Raw genomic sequence first — 22,506 nt, 5'->3', positions numbered from 1 at the left:
TGCCACCATGGAGCAGCTTGTGAGCTAGGATAAGACCACTAATAGAGTGGTGTGTCATGCATGAGAAATCGACAAAATGACTTGACTTTGAAAGCTCCTCAAGGATCGAGTTTCCAATGCCCCCCGTCATCATTTTAAGGGGAGAGGGCAAGTGGATGAGTGCGTATAGAAATATCTTGAAATTGTGTGTCTCCTTGTTAGAGAGATTCTTCAAAAACATGGAGACCAAACCCACTCTATCTCCCACTCTGGTAAAACATTGACTAATGGCCATGCCGTTATCAATGTAAATGCCATATAATCTAGGAAAGACTTTGGAGCAGCCTATCACATGTTGCAGCTTGGGGGTCAACCTAGATCTGATTTGGTTACCTTCTCCCACAATGAATTGCAAGAAATTGGAGAAAGCTTGAATTCTAATGCAACAACCGTTCATAAACCCAACACTCTGTAAAGTGATGAACCGAGAGTGAACCCACCACCCTCATGAGAGTTGTATCCATCCTTAGTTCCAAATATCCAACGCCACTTTTCGAAAAGAGCTCCATTCATTGTTTGACGATTGTTAATTCCCAATCCTTCACACCCGCACGGGGTTTGGGCGAATGGTAGGTGTCGTGAGTGTGTTCCCCATAGACGTGAGTTCAATTCCCCTCCCCAAGTGATGTAGGGACATGTGATGACATAATCCTAGATGCATGTATAATCAGGTTAAAGAATGTTCAAATAAATACACGAATCAACTAACCGTTTCTAATCAAAGGTATTAGGTAAATTTCAACACAAAGATGAGATTATTCCGTCAGGATCATGCCCCTTAGCATAAAATCGCGTAAACGGTAAAAAAGGGAGGACCTAGGGATGTGAGGATATCCTAGATCTAGCATAAGTCAGTCTACGGTTAAGTTTGGATCTGATTCTACTGACTAACCTTCACTATTTTCCGTTCAAACTACAAATGGGATATCCAGAGAGGAACGAAAGGGGTGAAGAATGAAGGGTTTGAGATTAAGAAAGTACAGTTCCTTTTGTCATCAAAGAAAGGAAGGAGGATGATTCTTACCTTTTCCTGCACCTTGAATATCTAGAAAGAAGGAAACCTGCAATCGGAGTAGAATCCTTAACACCCAAGGGCCAATCCTAAAACCTTAAAATCTTGAATAGAGAGGAAGAAAAAAAATATGAATTTTTATTCATTCAATAATAATGAAGATCGGGTTTCTCATAATGTATATATAAGCTATGAAAAAAGTAAAAGTGCACTAAAGCTCCTGAAAACAAGAAAAATAACAAAAGATGAAAAATAAAGAAAGTGCAATAAAGCCCCTGAAACAAGAAAAAAGAACAAAAAAAGTTTAAAACTAAAACACCCGTATGGTAGGGTGTGAAATCCGACCCATGGATCTATAGTCGGGGTGTGGTCATGCCGCTCCTGCACTCATAGTGCGCCAGAAAATGGGTCCGATGGATCCAACGTCCATCCACATCAACTCATCCGCCCCGGCACTCTGTCGGTGACGATGAAAACTGGTTCGGTTCCAAGGTTCTGGGCTTTTTATAATCTAGCCCAATTAAGAGAGAGAGAGAGAGAGAGGATCGGGGACAGAGAGACTAAGAGAGGGCAGCCGCACGCAGTAGGGTTGGGTCTAATTAGGGACTTAGGGTTTTGCTTTGTTTTTAATTTTTTTTTCCAAGGTTCGGTTTGGTTCTACATACTCCGAACCGAGAACCGAACTGAACTAGACGGTTCTTTGAGTTTTGGAACCGGAACTGGAACCAGTGCACTCTAGAACCGGACCAAACCGGACCGTTTGGTCGGTTCCGGTCTGGTTCCACGGTTCTACTAGTTCGATGTGCACCCCTAGTCATGCCGCTCCTGCACTTGTAGTGCGTCAGAAAGTGGGTCCGATGGACCTAACGTCCATCCACATAAACTCCTTCGCTCCGGTATTTTGTCGGCGATGCCTCATCTGGTACACTCTAAAGGGTGTACCACTGATGTCCGCATCACCGAGATTACCCAATGCACGTGGTTTGCCGGTGATTGCGTATATCTATAGGGAATAGTCTCGCCTCAAAATGGGGTGGGCACACCCTGACATCATTAAAAAAATTCTCATCCCTCCACTTCTTGTGGATTGCACACCTTTCTTTAGTCCATTAAGTAGAAACTTTTTTTTCCCTTCCATATTGTTCCAGAGGAAATCCCTTTGCAAACTTTCAATGCGACAAGTTACATTAATTGGGCACTGACACAAGTACATGGAGTAAATCAGCATTTTGAAAGGGCAACTTTGATTAATGTGATCCTTCCTCCTTGTGGTAGATATTTGCATTTCCATTCTTTCCATCACTGTATGCTAGAAACGCTTTGCTGGTTTACTAATATATTGCAAAAGCCCAAGAAAAGAGGAAGGGAGGTAACTCGCTTTCAACCAATGACTTTGGCCATTTCCTGTGCCCTTTCCTCACCAAAACGAATTCCCAACAACTCGCTTTCTCATTTATTATTATTATTTTTTTTTTTTGAGAGATAACAAAAGAATTTATTAAAAAACCCACCCAACAGCGAGAAAAGAATGCAACTCTACACTAGAGCATAAAAGTGAAGAAGAAAATAGCTACCTTAGTTGCTTTGACATGAGGAGCCTAACCTAAAATGAAGCCTTGATGATTCCCATTGCCCCATCTACCGAGGATTTCTCATTCCTAAAACACTGCCCATTCTGCTCTTGCCAAATAGCCTAGAAGATAGCCAAGCTGAGGAGCCTCCTAATTGCTTTAGAATCCCTCCCACCGCCCTTACCATGACAAGCCAGCAAGAGAGCCTCCACAGACCCTAACATCACCCAAAGCGTATTAGACACCTTAAAGAAAAAACCTCGCACTTCACAAGCGAAGGAGCTATGATTAAATAAGTGATTGATTGATTTTGCACTCTCCATTCACATAAGGCGGATGTTCGGAAGAATTAGAGACTTGCATTGAAGGTTATCAATATTCAAGACTCTTCCTAGCAAGCAACCACACAACACCGCAAGCTGGGGTGGGGCACTATAAAACCAATAGTGAAATGGATGAGAAGGTGTAGGACTTCAAGGGCCACAAACAAAACACTGTAAAAAGAGCGCACAAAGAATCTTCCAGAATGATGGCCTGACCAAATCATGGAGTCTTCTTCTTGCATCGAAGGGGCGCTATGTTCTTGAGAAGATCCAAAAGGCCAACATACTCAACAATCTCATCATCCGTCATATTCCTTCGGCGGCGAGTGCTCCAAACAACGGAATTGCCACAGAAAGAGTAGCATCGTTCAACTGGGACGAAATGGTACAGGGCCAACACAACAAGCCTAGTAGGAAACAAATCTTGAAGTGGTCTGTCACCACACCAAACATCTACATAGGAGCAGATGTGCTTTCCATTCCCAAGATCAAATGCAATACCTCTACAAAAGAGAGGTTCAGTCGCCGCTAATGCCTTCCATATGGCAAAAGCCAGATACAAATAGGAAGGCTTAACCATCCATCCTCCCTCTTGCATACCAGATATATACCTTGTGGGATATATCGGCCAATATTTAAAACGTTGTGTACACGTGAGCAAGGTCCTTAGATTGAGATTTCAATGGTAAGTTAAACATTTACATAAGTGGCGAATAAGATGAATAGATCAGAATCTTGTATGGTTCCGTGTATGGTTGAATAGGATGATCTCGTTCTCTAAAAGCGAAGTGAATGATCAAATATCTTAGTCTAATGATGAGTAATTTTAACGGCCGGTTTGATGAATGATCAAGTATACGAAGATCTATGAAGGTATGAAAAATATTTTAGTGTATAAGTGTGTATTGATGTATGAATATCTGCACATCTACGTGTCATTAACTCTAAATTCAACGAAATTTATTAGTTAATAATACACGCTAAACTATATGTGTGGTTGAGCACTCATGTACCTAGTTGTGCGCAAAAATTTTCGGGTTATTACACAATTGGCCTCCGAAAGAGAGAGGTGACGACACTTTCAACTACAAAGCTTCCTTTCAATTCTTTCAATAACCCTATCCCAAAGATCTTTTGCAAGCTTCCCGATCCAAAGAGGCAGATCTAGATACGAGAAGGGGAAGGAACTTTTCTTTCAACCAAAAACATTCGCGAACCACAATAATTCGTCATTGGGAACATGAACTCCTAGAATCTCACTTTTTGCTGCATTGATCTTAAGCCCCGAAATAGCTTTGAAACAAACCAGAATCTTACGCAAGTTATCCACAAAATTCGTGTTCACATAATAGAATAGTAAAGTATCGTTTGCATATTGAAGATGACTCACTTGAAGTCCATTTTCATCTACTTTGAAGCCTCTGATTAGACCATTCTCCTCTCCCTTATAGAGCCTCCTGCTCAATGCCTTTCCAATGACCATGAAAAAAATGAGGGGAAGGGACCTCCTTCCCCCCCCCCCCGATCCAATGTATAATCTAAGAACTTCCAATTGACGTGATCATAAGCCTTTTCCAAAATCCGTTTACAAACTAAGCCACTATTCTTCTTTGTATCGAGAATCGATAAATTCGTGTGCGATTAAGGCGCTATCAAGAATCTATCTACCCATAACAAAGGCCCCTTGATTATCAGCAATGATCTTGGACAGAACTCCCGAAATAACTAGGCTAGGATCTTGGACAAAATCTTATATAGACCCCCAATAAGACTTATGAGGCGGAAGTCTTTCAATTGTTTCGCCCCTTCCAGCTTAGGAATAAGAGCTATAAACGAAGTGTCGAAGTTGGATCGTACTAATGTGCGTCTGGTTGTCTTCCTTCCTCGCCTTTCGGCGTGCTTTTTGATGAAATCAATGTTATTGCTCAAAATGTGTGTGTGTGTGTGTGTGTATATATCAGTGTTTTAAATAACGTGTAGCGTAGCGCTCATCACTCTGAAGCGTGAGGCATAAGCTACATAGCGATTAGCGTAAGCTAGATTTTTATTCAAGGTTTCTCTTGGTTACACCAACTTCAATGTATTTTGAATCAAATTGTACTGATTAATAATGAAATTTAACAAAATTTTGTGATATTTGGTGCAATCAAAAGTAATAGGAAATGACAATGATTAAGTACAAAAGGTAAAGAAGAGCAATAAAACTGATTTAATTTTGTTACTCATATTATTTTACTAAAAGCATTGAAAATATTATCTAATTTTTATTGAAAATAGTAATGTAACAAATAATTGAAAACATTAATTGATTTTAATGTTATAGTGAAAAATAACTTGTAATGTAAGCATACATAGCGTGTAGCATATGCAAATTATCATGTAGTGTAGGCTACACGTGACTTAAGCTATTTTAATGAGCTATGTAGTGTTAAGGCTAAGCTATGCTATGTAGAGTAAGCTACATGCTACATAGCGTAGCTATTTAAAACATTGATGTATATATAAATATATACATATATGTATATATACACACACCTACCTACCTACCTACATACATACATTCATACATGCATGCATGCATACATACACACATATAAACATACAGACACGTATATATACATACATGTATGTACGCATATATACATATACATACATACATACATACATACATATATGTATGTATGTATGTATGTATGTATGTATGTATGTACATATAAGCAATTGATGATATGGGATTTAGACTTAGTTAAGGTTTTCCTTCAATTTTATACAACTGTTTAATTAGTATCTAGGAAGTCCCCTCCTGGGATTCAGATACTCCTTGGTCAGCGGAATTTAATCCAGGAATTCCTTATTTTTATTGTTTCCAGGGCTTTAGTAGTTGAGATGGTTAGTTTTTTGGTTAGACAATGACTATAGATTGAAAAGGTAGGATCTAACTAGACGAAAGGATTAGATATCGTAGAAATGTTAGGGTGGGTTGGACATTGATGTTCCTTTTGCTAGAAAGATAGACTTGTGGTATGCTACTTTGATATTTGAGTTTTGAAGTTTTATTTTCTCTTTATCCTTGGATTATTGTTCCTTCCAGATTGTTAGACACTTTGTTTAGTTTTTCTTTAGATTTCAACACTACATTTAACCAATACTTATTTTTTTACCATCGTCATTATTTATAGTCTATAATATGTTGCAGTTCAATTCAATGAAAGATCAGGGTACACGTGTAATCATTTACAATCTGTGGGAGAATGATCAAGGGGAATTGGAACTCGATCTCTCTGCTGATCAACATGTAAGCCTTCTGCAGTACTTCCATTTTTGTCCATCCTATCATCCATGGAAATTGGTTGTTCTGTTGATTGACATTTTGCAACATGTTCTGGTTATATAACTGCCTTTTTCTTTCCTTGATTGTTGCATTTACTTCTGTAAGTGTAGTACTGATAGTATTGAAATGGCAGGACATTCAACTTAGAGGTGTCAACCGTGATGAGAAGAAGATACAAATGGCAAAACAATTCCCTAACTCCAGGCACTTCCTGACCTATCAACATTCATTAAGGGTAGTGACTCAATACCATTTCCCTATTCTACTTGATAGTCAATCTCAGCTTGTTCAATATCCTATTTGAATCCATCTTGTAAGTTAATGTCTGAGTTTTTCTCTTTGTTCCATTCTTTCTTCTTCCTTGGCCTTTGTTGCTGACATAGTTTCAGTTGGTTATGTTAGAGAAATAATATGATTTATGATTGTTTACAAAAATCGTCTTTTGTTTGTTACGATTTCGGTTTGTTCGGATTATCATGTCAATGAGACAATGTTTGCACCAAAAAAACCTTGCCAAAAGGCTTTTATTGATTCTGGGAACAATCCATTTCAGGCTGTGGTCTAGCACAAGTCCTTAATTACAATCCCTGGAAAAAATCCTCGATTAAAAGGTAAAAACAGTAAAAACTAAGGAAACTAGCATGTTACATAGTACAAAATAGAAATATGCAAATGATAAATGAAATCCTAATTTATATCCTTCATCTTTAGAGTGTTCAGATCTCCAATCAGGCTAAAACAATATAGTGCTTTAATATTGTGATAGCCTTTTGCATGTAGGCATCTTGTTTAGCGATCACGGCATTGAGATACTAACAAAGGATATGTATTGTGTATCTTAAGAGGCATATGCTTTAGACAGCCATGTGGTTTTGTGGCCAAGGTAATAACGGTAATGGTGGTTGTAACACAGCCACCACCATTACCATTATGTTACGGGCCGTAATGGGCCCTGAAACCGCTGTTATGACCTTCTTTTTTTTTTGAAAAAAAATCTGTTTCGGCTCTGTTATGAGGCCATTATGGGCCATTGTTTCTGTAACAGCCATTACAATTGTTTCGGCCCCGTAAAGCGTAATGGTTACTGTTGTTATGTAACTGTTTTGTCATACCATGCTTGTGGCATACACTATCCCGTGGAGTGGTTTCTTACTTCTAGCATTGCATGGGTCTCACATGCAGGATGTGACAAAAGGGTGCGCTGAGTAGCATGCAGGACAAGGATAGCAACTCCGGTAAGGGGGAGTGCGCCCTGATTTGCAGGTGGCACAACATGGTTAGGCCAAGGTTGCATAATTTCAAGTACAGTTGGTGTGTCATGGTTTGGAGCTTGACACAAACCCTCAATTCCTTACCATCGAAGGATGCATCGAAGTACCCGGGCAAGCTTAGAGGTTGGCGCAAAGCCACCTTTTGGACCACACAGTCAGTGAGTGTGAGGCCACTGATGGTGCTCAGAGGGTGTGTGTGTCCTCTCTGGAAAGCTCAGACAGTAAGCGCAAGGCGCTACTGCTGAGAGGGTGAGTCCTTATGACTCCTTCGAGCTCACCTTGTTTCAATCATGCTTGGTGAGGAGGTAGGAGAGCTCTCGAACAGATTCTCAAACATGTTTGGAGTAGGGAGAGAGCTAGTATCAGGATTGTAGAATGGCGAAATGAGGACCCAAGGGGATAATTAGAGCCTTATAGAGTCTTGGATTCCCTCCAAAAGGTTGTTGGGTGGTTATTTCCTGCTAAAGAAGCTTTTAGGTGCCTATTTCCTACTTAAATGATGGTTTTAGACATGTTTCATGCACTGATTTGTGGATTTCTGTCAAAGGTGCGGAGTGACTTGTTGTGTTGCACTATCCTCATGCGGGGTGCATGAGTCATACTTGGACCACTAGAGAGTATGTCTTGCGCTAATCTTAGGCAGTGTGTGCAAGCTGGATTTCTGTTGCAACATTGGGCTAGGCACACAATGGGAGCACCTGCTAGAATGGTGTGCAACTTGAGCGGGGCCTATGGAAGCTGGAGCGTGAAAAGTACTAGACATTTTTCCTTAGCCAACAATGGTTATTATTATTTCTTTTATTTTTATGTGCATAGTTCAACAAGGCATTGATTTGTCATTTCTACTTTATTTCGTGTGATTGTAGAGATTCATTTGCTATATATTTCAAAACAAAGCAGTACAGATCAACACAATTTTTTGAGAATGATATGTGTGGTAAATTGTAAGAGAACCGAATCAAATCAATTTGTAAAAAAATAAGCATGATTTGTGGAACTTTTCTTTCTTAATGTTTGTTTAAATTCCTATATGTATAATCTTAAAAACACAACCAAGGTGCATCCATAATATCAATTGTGTCGCAGCAAATTTTTTTTTGAAGGATGATTGTATTCGAGCATTTCTCATCAAATTAGAACATGGAATTGCATTTCTATGTAGAAATGAATTATATAGAGCATTAAATCAATTAGTATGTTTCCAACTTTTCCTTTTTTTATCACTCTTCCATCCATAAGATAAACTAACTTTAAAGCCAACACCACCCCCATCACTACTGCCGTCACTATCACCACCATACTACGATGACCGCTGCCATGGAACCATGACCACTACCACTACTACTGCTACCACTGCCTCTGCTGCAGTTGTTATTGATGCTGCTGGTGCTGCTGCAGTACCACAACTACACACGATCACTACTACTACTACCACTATTAACGAATGGATCAGATCAGATTGGAAAATGGAAAGATTTGTACGAGTTACACGTTTCACCACCACTTTGTGGAAAATTATTGGGTATGAATATTTCAGATTGACGTGGCTTGATCGGTGACCTATTTGCCAATAGAAAGGGAATCCAAAAACATCCCCATTCCACAATGGGGAGACCTTTGGAGGGCAAAGAATCTTCCCTCTTCTTCGGCATCGGCAAAACCAGTTAGGGAGAAGACTGCGAGAACTCCATCGGCGTTCTCCTCTGGAGTACCATATCATGATTCAGAGACGTGTCAACTGGTTCCAGGAAAGGATTTTCTTGGATCTCGTGACACGTGTCAACCTTCTTAAACGAACGTTTGAGATCAACGAGTCAAATGACGTTTCCATATCTCGTCTTGTCACTTCTTCGGAGGCTCGGGGCGAGGGAGTCGAGGAGCCTTCCACAGATGGCAGTGTTGGTAGGCTCGGGGAGCACATGAGGGAGGGTTGGGAGGAAAAGCATGGCTTGGAAGCTTCTATCCTAGCTATCGAGGAGGATACGGAGCACCCGAACCAAACAACTCATCTTTTTCGAGTCATTTCGACTCCCGCTCCTGCAGAAAAGGCTCCAACCCTATCAGATCGGGACCCCGAAGCAACTTTTGATATCATTTCGTCGATATCGACAGGCACCCACCGCGCGTGCGATCAAGGGATGGATATGAACCCCACACGCTCACCAAGTAAGTCCCCACGCTCGGTAGTCTTTCCAAATCACAATCAACTAGATCTTTCCTTCCCCCCTTTGGAAACAGATCTCTCTCCGCTAAGGTTAGAGGGCGCATATGGCTTCGATGACGTTACAGATTCTCGATCTTGGCTATCCGACTCTGCGGTCTCACCTACAACCCAGTCCCCTTGTTCAGTGTCAATTGCAGATTTAGTATCGGATCATATGCTAGCAGTCATATTTCAGGAAGACATGGACAAAGGTGTGATCAAAGCGGAACCTCTCCAGATCAGGGTGGGGTCGTCATCTGCTGAAGAGGGAGCTGATATTATAAGGCAATTGGAGGGCCCAGATCACAGGGCTAAGCTGATTGATACAATTCAAAAGAAGAAATGGATTAGAGATGCTGTGGGCCATGTAGGGAGAGCAATTGGAGTATCTTTCAGCGACCATCTAGAAGATTTTTTAGCTTTGTTTCACTGTATCGAAGATCGTGGAAGACTGTTATTGCGGACCAATTCAGCAAGGAAATGCCCTTTGAGATCCAACAGCAACAGAGAACTCCATAGCCTCATCCAAAGCCCCTCTTTCACTGCTCCATCTGAATCCTCAGGTAGGACAAAAGTCCTTATGGGAGGGTCAGTTCCTAAATGAAAGTTTTCTGCTGGAATATTAGCGGTACAGGATCAAAGAAAAAGCATAGAATGATCAAGGATATCAGTGGTAGAAGCAAAGCAGATGTGATTTGCTTGCAGGAAACTAAGGTGCAAAGTTTTAATGATAAGCTTATGGGTACTCTCTGGAGTGCAAAAGATGCGAAGTGGGTGGCCTTGGATGCCATTGGCAGTTTTGGAGGCATTTTAGTGGCTTGGAAATCATCTCGCTGGGTCCTCACAGATAGTTGGACAAGCCCTTTCTCTGATTTGGTGATTCTAAAAGACTCTTTTAATGATTTCTCTTGCCTCATCACGTCTGTTTATGGGCCTAATCAGGATGCTATAAGACCCGAGTTCTAGGAGGATCTATACGTGTCTAGACAGAGATTCAGTGGCCCGTGGTGTGAGGGAGGAGACTTTAATATTACTCGTTATGGGATAGAAAAATCTCAGGGTAGTAGGATCTCTGCTGCAATGCGCCGTTTTTTTTTTTGAGTGGATAGAAAATCAAATGCTGGTGGATCTTCCTTTGTCTGGTGACAGATTCACCTGGTCTAACGGTAGGGAAAATCCTACAATGTCGAAATTGGACAGATTCCTTGTTTCTTCAGATTGGTTGGACAACTTTCCTCGAGTTACGCAGTCCGTTCTTCCTAACCCTGCGTCGGTTCATAGTCCTATCCTCCTTGCCGTGGATGAGCGAAATTGGTGTCCAAAACCTTTTAGATTTGAAATATTGTGGTTGCGAATCAAAGGTTTTCATAAGAAGATTACAGATTGGTGGGCAGATTTTAACATGGAAGGCTTTGCAGGCTACAGACTTAGCTGTAAACTAAGAAAGCTAAAAGAGAAGATAAAGATAAGGAAATCCCAAGCGCTTCAAAATAGAGATGAGGAAACGAATCTTGAGAAATCCAATCTCTAGATCGTGAGTTGCAGGAGGCTCCAAATCTGTAGCTGCTACTTCAAAGAGAACAGATCTTATTCATAATTATTCAGAATATTGGAAGATGAAGTTCAGTGGAGATAGAGATCCCGAACCAATCAAAGGAGATAAAAATTCTAAATTCTTCCATTCCATTGCTAGTGCCAGAGCAATAGTAAACAAGATCAGCATCATCGTCGTAGACGGAGTCCGCTTAGAAGGTCAAGACGCTATCTCAGCAGAGTTTATTCTTCATTTCAGGAACCAGTTTCGGGGTGAAAAATGGGTGAGGCCAACACTGGACCAGTTGCTTATGGAGGCCATCTCTGACGAGGAAGCAGGTGCGTTAGAAGCCCCGTTCTCTCTAGATGAGGTGAAAAGGGCGTTGATGGAGCTGAGAGGGGACAAGGCCCCTGGCCCAGATGGCTTCCCGACCCTCGTCTTTCAAACCTTCTAGGATTTGTTAAAAGAGGATTTAATGGCTTTTGTCAATGAGTTCCATGATAAAAGTTGTATTTCAAAAGACATTGGAGCTTCCTTCATCGCTCTAATTCCTAAGGTTCCAGGGGCTAATCAGGTTAAGGATTTCAGATCGATCAGTCTTCTAGGTGGTCCTTATAAAATCCTGGCAAAGATCTTGGCTACTCGGTTAAAAGGAGTCATTGGAACTCTTATTTCAGAAACCCAAAGTGCGTTCATCCCAGGGAGACAGATTGTGGACAACGCTCTCGTCGCTATAGAATATTTGGACTCCACCCACAAATCTAAATCCAAAGGAATTATCTGTAAGTTGGACATAGAGAAGGCTTATGATCACGTAGATTGCGGATTCTTGCAGTATATGCTAAAGCGGATGGGGTTTGGTGTTTAATGGAGAAGATGGATAGGTGAATGCGTGAGATTGACTTTTTTCTTAATTCTAATCAATGGTTTCCCAAAAGGATTTTTCAATAGCTCTAGGGGTCTTCGTCAAGGAGACCCTCTCTCCCCCTCTCTATTCCTCATTGTAGGAGAAGCCCTCTCTAGAATGTTGCACGAGGGCCATTCGGTAGGAGTGTTCAATGATTTGAGAGTGGAAGGAATGGCAGCCCAGATTTCTCATGTTCAATTTGCAGATGACAATCCTATTTTGCGAAGCAAATCAATCCAAAGTTAGTAATTTAAGAACGATCATTAGATGCTTCGAAGCAATGTCGGGTTTGAAAGTGAATATGGCCAAATCGAAGTGGTTTGGTGTTAACATGGAGATAAAAGAAACATCTCGCTTTGTTGAATTCTTCCGTTGTTCGGTAGGCTCCCTCCCCTCTTCGTTTGTTGGTCTCCCCTTATGCGTTGGAAAGCCCCCAAAGTTTTTATGGGACAAGGTCATAAATAGATTTGAGTCATATATTTCAAAATGAAAATGCAAATACCTTTCTCTGGGTGGGCAGATGACACTCATAAAGGCAGCTCTATCGAATCTTCCCCTATACTTGATGTCCTTATTCAAATGTCCGAAGTCGGTTTTGGGTATTCTAGAAAGGCTGAGAAGGGACTTTCTGTGGTATGGCAAGGAAGATAAGAAAAAAGTTTCATTTGGTTAAGTGGAAGGAGGCTTGTAGTCACATTGAACAAGGAGGGGTAGGCATAAGAGATCTTAAAACCATGAATTTGGCTCTCTTAGGAAAATGGATATGGCGTCTCAGTTATGAAAGCGATTCTCTTTGAAACAAAGTTGTAAAAAGTAAGTATGGTCTTTCGGCAGCGGGATGGTGGACTAAGGACTCCTCAAAGTATAAAGCCTCGGCCCTTTGGAAAGATATTCTGATGGGGACATCATGCGCACGCACGCCGCCCCCCTACTCACGTATGCAAGGAGAGAGAGCCCACCGTCGATCTGGCTCAATGACGACATCCAGGGAGGGCCTTCTAGTTAGAAGACGGGGTTTTGGTTCATTGGAGTGGGCCCGATAATCAAGTAAAGCCCATAATAGGATCTCATGATTAGGGCCCACTAGTCGGATTGATTTCATATTTTAGGTTTTGATTATTTATGTTTTTTAGAATATCATAAACGCTTTAGATTTCTTTGATTAGTTTTTATTTTGGTTTACTTTATCGCCAAGTAATAGGTTGCGTACATGGCGCGAGTTTTGGGGTATGGAGTTTTCTTATAAATAAGCACCCTTGTAGTTCTTTTGACTCATTGAAGTTGAATAAAAATTCCTGCTTATTTTTTTGCTCTCCGAGTTTCTGAGTTGTGGAAAAATTCAAGTGGGTGCGAAACCCTCCATTTTTGAAGGGCTAAATTCAAGTGGGTGCGAAGCCCTCCCTCTTCGAAGGGCTAACTACAGTGGTGCGAAGCCACGTTTATCCCAATCCGCCCCTCCATATTATTTTATCTATTTTCCGATCATCTTCGCTTCAAATCCGCTTGTTTTGCAGCCATTCGTCTCTCTACAGCCAATTCCAGAATTTGGCCTTGCAGGAGGGCTGAAACTTTGACGGAGCACTGCGCCCCGACCACACATCGGATTGCGACGAAACTTGGAGGGTTTGAGGTCCCCCTTGGCCGACCAAGGTCAAGGAATCAGTTTGGAGATTCGGGCCCCCACCACATGTGCGGCCAGCCTACTGTGCACGTGCGTCAAGCCCTAGCCTGCTGTCCACATGCGGAAGCTGTTCCAGATTCAGGTTTTCTTCCTATTTTCCTTTTTTTTTAATACCTATTTTCGTAACCCTAACCCTAGATCGCATTATCCTTAATTTATTTGCCTTTTTTTTTTCACCCTAGGGTTCCTTGAGTTAAAATTAGTGAATCCCTTGGATTAGGGACTGATTACTGTGCATGTGTGGATGATTATTTCTTATCTTTGAGTATCGTTTGGTTCATAATTTTTATTGATCTAGTCCTAACATGTGTAGGCCTGAACCCGCATAGATTTCCCTTAATTGAATGTTTGGACTTTTGTGTGGGATGTGGAATTTTTATGTTATTGTTTCTGAATTAGTATGATCTAAGCCTGAAATCTTACATATCATATTTAAATTTCATGTCCTGCATCATATTTTGTCTATGAAAGAGGAGGTTCTCAAATAAATTCACATCTTAATCGGCAAAGGAAATTGTACCAAATTCTGGGATGATATTTGGGTAGGAGAAGTTGCTCTGAGAGAAGTCTTTCCTAGAATTCACAGTATAGCCTCAAACAAGAAAATTATGGTGGAGGATTGCTATTTAGTCGTAGGGGGAAAAGTGGTGTAGAATTTAAAGTGTAGAAGAAACCTTTTTGATTGGGAGATTGATGAATTCATAACTCTCTATTCCTGCATTCAAAACAGCAATCTGGATATCAGCTCCTCTAATAGCCTTTTCTGGCGCTTCGACAAAGATGGTATGTTTTCAGTTAAATCCTTATACAATATCCTCTCTAGTCAGCCCTTGGCAGTGCAAGAAAAAAGCTTCCCTCAAATTTGGAAAATCCTCACTCCCCCTAAGATTGCAGCTTTTGGATGGTTAGTGGGAAAAAACAAGGTCCTTTCGGTGGACAATTTAAGGAAAAGAGGCATGTGTATTACAAATATTTGTGTCTGTTGTATGGCGGCAGCTGAAACGGTGGATCATCTTTTCATCCACTACCCCTTTGTCTATCAGATCTGGACCCACATTCTTTCTCACTTCCACTTCTCATGGGTGTTCCCAGCTGATACTCGCAGCCTTTTTCAAGCTTGGTATGGTCCTTGGTGTGGCAAGCGTCATTCCAAAATCTGGAGAATCTCTATTCTTGCAGTTTGGTGGTCTATATGGGAAGAAAGGAATGAAAGATGTTTCAAAGGCATCTCTAAATCGGTTGAGAGTGTAATCCAAAGGGCAGTTTATTTCATAGTGTATTGGTCTGCTTCTGTGGAGAAGCTTCAATCTTGTAACCTCTCTTTTCTGGCCTCTTAGCTGATCCGCCTCCTCGGCGGATCATCGGCCTTAGTTTTGTTCCTGTTTCTGTTTTTTTTAATATGAAATCTAGGTTACTTATCAAAAAATTGATGGAGCATGGTAGAACATTCATATTGCCCTCTGATATAAAATAGAACTTAAAAAAGGAATTGTTTTGATTCAACCATCTCTTTCTCAACTTGCCTATTTTAATCATATATTTACAATACCAAGTAATCAGATTATGTACCCAATAAATTCTCTCTTTTTTAAATTAAAGAATAGTAACCATTTCAATCAATTTATGGAGTTTCCAAAGGCATTGAGTTACCTTATTATTAATCAAACGATTTTTTATAGAGCTAGAACGAACCTCACAAATGGGAAATGAGAACTATTAGCTCCACATGAGGTTTGTAATAAGTGATTGTCTGGTAATGAGTAAGGAATATCCGTCTTTCTACTAAACATGATCTATTGAACTCAGAATTCATTAGATACTTTTTTTTTTTTATGAATGTCAACTAAGTATCATAAGTAAATTGATCCTGATTGTTCAATCATTTGATAACCAAAGATTGCTGCCGCTGCTGCTGCGACAACTACGATCAACAACTAGTTCGATTACTACTATGATGATGGCTATTACTACTATGATGGCTGCTCTGATTACTACTACCATTATTACCACTAAATGTTTTTCGTATCATTATCGCGTAATGTATCGTACCCTTGTGTTACAAATACAAATTAGTTATTGCATGGGATATATTGGTTGTATCATGTAACCTATGGTTGTTGTTGGCAAACATGGTGAAGCATTGGGAAATTCATTGGTTTTTTCAATGAAACTTCATGGCTTGTTATTAGAGCTGTACACGAGTCGAGTCGAGCCGAGTATTGCCCAGCTCATGCTCGGCTCGCACTGCCCGAGTCCTACTCGTACTCGGCTCTGTTCAGGCATCAAGCATGGATTCCCTGCTCGTGCTCTACTCGTCCGAGTACGAGTAGAAATCGAGCCGAGTCGAGTCCGAGTTTTTGAGTCGAGTTTGAGTCCGAGTCCGAATTTGAGCCCAATTTGAGCAAGGTTTTCGAGCAACAAATTTAACATATATTAGCTGTATTAACATATATTAACAATTTTAACATATATTAGCTATATTAACATATATTAACATATTAACAATTTCTGAAATATATTAGCAATATATGATATCAATTTCTGAAATATATTAACAATTTATACAAAAAACTAATAATAATAAATCAACACTACACAGTACGAGTCGAGTACCGAGTCAAGCACACGAGTCGAGTATTGCCCAGCTCGTACTCTACTCGTAATCAAAATGAGTATCAAACTCATGCTCGTGCTCGGCTCAAACTCATGCTGAGTCGAGTCGAGTCGAGTAATTCCGAGTCGAGTTGAGCGAGTAACCGAGCTTACTCTGCTCGTGTACAACTCTAATTGTTATAAAAGACACCAATGCACACTTAGAAGCAAAAAAAATAAAAAATACAAAAATACAAAAAAGTGCACATAATTGGTCTCCTTTGCATAGGGTCCTAATCCATGCACCATCTGACTAAACCGATGCAACTATACTTAAAATTCTATTCGTAAAATTTATAAATATAAGATGACATGTATGGAAACACAAGCAATACATTTAAAAGCAAGAGAAGAAGTAAAAAACTAGAAATATATCTGTGGATTTCGATTTTTTAAAACATTTTTAATTTAAAAAATATTATTTTTTTAAATATACTTGTAGATCATATTATATGCATGTTTGGTTTCGTTTTTGGACACTAATATTGCAATCGAATTGGGAAATTTTGGGATTTTTATTTTTATTTTTCCCAATTTTCTGCAACTCGGCCCATCGCCCCCAAATCTCAAAATCAAAGTCCCAAATCCATAATTTATCATGAAAAACTAATGTTTAAAACATTTTTAATTTAAAAAAATTATTATTTTTAAATCCCAAATTGCCAAGACTGTGTAGATCAAGTTAGATGCATGTTTGATTTTGTGTTTGGACGGTAAAGATTGCAACCGATTTGGAAAATTTTGATCCTTTCTCAAATTTCTACAACTCGGCCCATCTCCCCCAAATCTCGAAATCGAAGTTCCAATTCTCTCTATATATTTTTTTAAATGAAAAACATGAAGAATCATGGATTTCTTAGCATTTGATACTATTTACAACATATGAAAAGGAAGAAAAGAATCAAAACTAAAAAATACGCACCTTTTAGAATCTGGCCGCAAGAAGCTTCCTGTCGCAATTTTGGAGAAACTTCAAAGATTGTCTTCCAACGAACTAGAGTAGACTGGTCGAAATCACCTTACAATGTATTTGGGAGTTTTTTTTTTTTTTGCCAAAAAAAATAAAAGTTTTTTTTGTGAATTTTTAAGGATTTTCTAGATGAAACAATGTCGTTTTCCTTTTATCCCTTTCGATATCACAATCAATATTAATGTCACATGATACGTTAAGAATTTATAAAGGGGGAATGGATATATTGCACGATATCGTGATGTCGTGCAATGTATTGCACGATACCATGAAAAATGGATGTTAAAGCTAGGTTTCGAATTACTCAGCTGGTATAACAGATATATTGTGGGATATGTCGTAGTGATATTGCAAGATACTGAAAACATTGCCACTACTACGATGACTGCTGCTTCTACTATGACAACAATGACTACCACTATACCGCCACTACCACAGTACCGCCACTATCACTACAACAACTAATATATATATATATAAAACCAAATTTGTTCAAGGACAGGTTGAACAAGATACAAAGAAGGTGACAAATAGGAACCCCGAGGCGCAAAACAAAATACCAAAATATGGCAAAGAGCAGAAAGGCACTGCAATGGCAAATAAACTGTGAACTGCAAAAATATAAAACTCTAGCCCATCATATCATCGTCGAGATGGTCATCCCATTCCTGCCAATACCAGATTTTGCAAGGCTATCCACAACTTCATTTGCTTCTCTAGGCATCTGACAGAAAAAGACGTCCGGATCCATAGAGATGCCTCACATTTCCTCAATTAAGATCAGCTATCCTCTAGGGATATGAGCATGCGGTCCCAAGAGACATTTCTAGAATTGCCATAAAAATCATAGAAACAATGCCACAGCTTTGGCACAGTTGGAATCTCTAATCCCAATTGGCCCCAAAAACTACATGATTGTGATACCTTCACTATTACAATGCGTACCACCTACAACAGTTTGGACCAGGTTTCCCCCACAAGCAACCATCAAAGTTAAATTTCATAAAGCCACTAGACGGAGCTTTACACGTAGCCAGATTCTGAGCTATACCAGCTGCTATTGAGAACATCCTTCAAAAAGATGGTCCATGCAACTATAACCACTAATTAGAGCTGTACATGAACCGAGTTAGCTCGGTTAACTCACTCGACTCGACTCGAAAAAGCTCGAGTCAACTCGGTTCGAAACTGAGTTTGAGCCGAGTCGAGCTGATTTTTTGAGCTCGAAAAAATTTCAAGCCGAGTTTGAACTTACCTGAGCTCGACTCGACTCTAATCGAACCTCAACTCGAATCAATTCGGATCGAATCGACTTAGTGACTCAGTTATTTTGATATTGATGTTGCCCGCCAAGTGTTTGATGAAATGACTCAATGAAGTGTTGTTTCGGGTGCATACATTCTCTGCGGGATCGGCTAGTGGCGAGGAAGGAATGGATACGAATCAAATCACTAAAAAAAAAAACTTCAGATTATAAAACTCCCCTCAAATCATGATTTTGATGTTGCCCGCTGAGTGCTTGATGAAATACCTATGAACTGCTGTTACCATTTTATAATCTATGAAAAATTGAAGATGCACTCTATGTGTTTGAGAAAATGTCACACAGGCTCGAACTCGGCTCGAACTGACCAGAGCTGCTGACCGAACCAAGCTGAGCTGGCCAGTCAGGCTCGAGGACCAAGCCGAACCAAGTTCGAGCTGGGGTTAGCTACTGGCCGAGCTGAGCTGAGCTATGCCAAGCTCGACTCGGTTTGACTCGTGTACAGCTCTACCGCTAATATCCAGGAGGGGGTCCCATGATGAGGATGGATTTCGAGTCCGTAGGTTTAAAAATTAGCAAAACCAAGTTTTGAATGCGTATTTAATTGGAGATTTCTCAAAGGAATCTGTTTCCTTGGCTCTATAATTCAAAAGAATGGAGAAATAGTTGAGCATGTTTCCAACAAAATAAGGGCTGGCGGATGAAGCGTAGATGTGCTTCTGCAGCACAATTGCGGCATATGCCAAAATTTTTATAAGACAACCATCCAAGCAGCTATGTTATATTGGGCAGAGTGTTGAGCAACTATGAGGTAACATGAGCAGAGGATGTGTTCCAGAGATGAGGATGCTATGACAGATCCATTTAAAAAGACTATAAATTATAAAATCAGGATGTGGACATCCAAAGAAGCCTAAGAATAGAAAATAAGAGAGAAAATGATGGGCAGTCAATTAAGATGGTTCAGCCATGTGCTACAAAATCCAGACAGCCCCAACAAGGTGGGAAAGATTGATTAGGGTTGAAGGGCCTAAAAGAAGCATGAGGGGAAGACGTAAGACTGTGGATTGAGTGGCTCATAGGGGATATGTAGGCTCCATTTACTGAGGAAATAACATCAAATGAATGATTGGTGTAACAAACCCAAATACTTGGGACAAAGCTATGATGATGATGATGATGATTGCAACAATGACCGTTAGTTTAAGTTTTTGACATTTTTCTATTGAGACCAAAGGCTGGATTTGAATCCAGTACTCTGAATAAAGGAACTACAGTTCCTTGTCCCATCTTTGAATCTTGTACAACACCTGCAATATCAGGGTGCAGTTCGAAAGAAAAAGCAAAAAAGAAACAATCTTGTGCAAATTCAACCCCTAATACTTAGATCTTGATCCTTCTAGTGTAAGATGTTTCCACTGTTTGTGTATGCGTATGTAGTAATGCATGTGTTGTTTGTTTAAGAAATTGTTGAAAATGTGGCATGATCCATTTAGTACCTTTGTTGAAGTTATCATGTAATTGGACATTTGTATGGTGAATTTGTTGATGTTTTGGGTGGGCAAGCTGCGCTTGGTTTCTATGATCTCAACATTCCATACCTAGTTAAATTGTGGAGGGTGATTGTGCCACATTGGTGATTTTCTATATTGCAGGCTGTTCTTCTGGTTCAAGTAAATTTGCTTCACAGTTCAATTTTGTAATTATTTGTTTATATCTAAACTGCATCTTTGCAGGGATCTATAGTTTGTAATTTTTATAATCTTATGATAGATTTGAGTGCTGGATCTCTTGTTATAAAGTGAGATGGTTCCTCACAAGCCATTTTTAATCTTATCATTTGATTTCAACATATGCAGAGTTATGCATCGATTCTCTATCTCAGACTCCCACCTTGCTTCAGAATAATTCTGCGTGGCAAAGATGTTGAGTACCACAACATAGTGAATGACATGATGCTGAAACAACAGGTTACATACAGGCCGCAATCAGGTCCTGATGGGGTTCCAAAGGATCCAAATGTAATGCTTCTATAGTCTGATCATTTTGTTTGAAATACTGATGTCTTAAATTACTGAAACCTGATACTGCTCTCTCAATCTGTTGTGGTATTAGATGTTTGCTGAGGTGACAATTGGCTTTGTAAAAGATGCAAAGCATCATATTGATGTTCAAGGATTCAATGTTTATCACAAGAATCGGCTTATAAAGGTTTGCTTATTGGTCTTGTATTCTAGTTATGTGTAATTGGGATGAAATATTGTTTGCATTATCTGGAAATTCTATTTGAACTTTTCATTTTTCTTGTTGCCTGACATGTGCAAATGGTTTAGGTAATAATGGTCCCCCTCTCAAAACCTTGATGCTATTTTGAAATGACGCTATCAGCCTATCACCTTTTTAAAAAGTGAGAGCTGGAACAGTGTTTCTAGAGGCAAGGCTCCTCAGCAAGGTGTCCCAATTTGGTTATGTAACAGTAACGGCCATAACCGTTACGCATTACGGGGCTGAAACGGTCATAACAGTTTTTTTTTTTTTGCTTTCAAAATTACCCCAAGGGGGACAGTTTTTAACACAAGTCGTTAATATGCGTTAATGTTCTAAAATTACATGCTGATTGCTGAGGATAGTACACACATTCTAATGAATGCAAGCAGCCTCAGTGAAGGCCAGCAGCTCCTTAGTTGAACAGGGTGAAGACATGATGTCATTCAATTCTACAACTGAGCAGATCATGATGTAATCTTGGAAATGGCATTCATTCGTTTTCAGCTGTCTATTTCTAGCCCATAGTTTTAATGGAGAAAATTCTCGAGGTGGCATATGGACTGTGGGTTACAAGCGCATATGAACCACACTGTTTGAATTTTCCCTTGAAGTCCTTTCATCATTAAGCAAGTTCTTGATATTCAGTATGAAAATTCTATGTGATCTTTACACACACACACACACACACACACACACATGTTCTCCTTAAATCTCCACCAATTTTGACTTGAAGACGGTGAACCATGGATTTGAATTGTCATTCTGCAGCACTGGTTTATTTCACTATGTTTACTGGTTCGCTCTTTTGTCAGCCGTTTTGGAGGGTTTGGAATTCTACAGGAAGTGATGGGCGAGGAGTAATAGGTAAGATCTTTATATTATCTACTTTGCTTTTCCATTGATTATCTTACAGCTTGATGTTGATCTCTTTTCCAATGCACTTTGTGCTGCTACAGGTGTTTTGGAGGCTAATTTTGTTGAACCAGCTCATGATAAACAAGGCTTCGAGCGCACTACTGTGCTTTCACGGCTTGAGGGGAAATTGATTCAGATGCAGAAAACTTACTGGTTTGTTCTTGTCATCGTTCTATATCAGGCTCTTATGTTGAACAAAGCGTCTATAGATGTTCTTTTTGTTATCATAAGAAAATGTTATTAATAATTTCAATCAGGTCTACCAACTGTCATAAAGTTGGCTATGCTCGGCGTAACAAGAAGCGTCATGGTCAAGGGTCTTCAGCTAGAGGTATCTAACACAACTTCCTTGTAGTCATTTCCTGGTTCCCATCCTGATGTGCTGTATCATGTATCTTGTTTTTTTTTTTTTTTTTTTTTTTGCTTTTAATAAATTTCCTTTTATCCTTCAAAAAAAAAAAAAAATCCTCATAAGACACTCTTTCTTCACCCATGCTGTTCAATTGCATCTTTCTAAAAATAAAATTGATTGGTGATATGATATCCATGTTATTTGCTTGGGTAA

The 22,506-nt window shown here is 39.7% G+C and overlaps 1 protein-coding gene across 2 annotated transcripts in view; it reads left to right on the top strand.

Moving 5' to 3' along the window:
* The window catches only part of LOC131246698 (protein MICRORCHIDIA 7-like), a 49,937-nt gene that overhangs the window by 20,711 nt on the left and 6,720 nt on the right, over positions 1-22,506 (top strand). For both annotated transcript variants that reach the window (XM_058247049.1, XM_058247048.1), the window contains 7 exons: positions 6,142-6,240; positions 6,410-6,511; positions 20,618-20,779; positions 20,874-20,969; positions 21,839-21,890; positions 21,983-22,094; positions 22,199-22,272. In XM_058247049.1, coding sequence (XP_058103032.1) covers positions 6,142-6,240; positions 6,410-6,511; positions 20,618-20,779; positions 20,874-20,969; positions 21,839-21,890; positions 21,983-22,094; positions 22,199-22,272 — 697 coding nt within the window. The remainder of the gene's footprint in view (positions 1-6,141; positions 6,241-6,409; positions 6,512-20,617; positions 20,780-20,873; positions 20,970-21,838; positions 21,891-21,982; positions 22,095-22,198; positions 22,273-22,506) is intronic.

This window comes from Magnolia sinica, chromosome 5 (genome assembly GCF_029962835.1).
Source record: "Magnolia sinica isolate HGM2019 chromosome 5, MsV1, whole genome shotgun sequence".
Lineage (NCBI taxonomy): Eukaryota > Viridiplantae > Streptophyta > Magnoliopsida > Magnoliales > Magnoliaceae > Magnolia > Magnolia sinica.
Note: the sequence above shows the minus strand (reverse complement) of the source record. Positions and strands in the feature narration are given on the sequence as shown.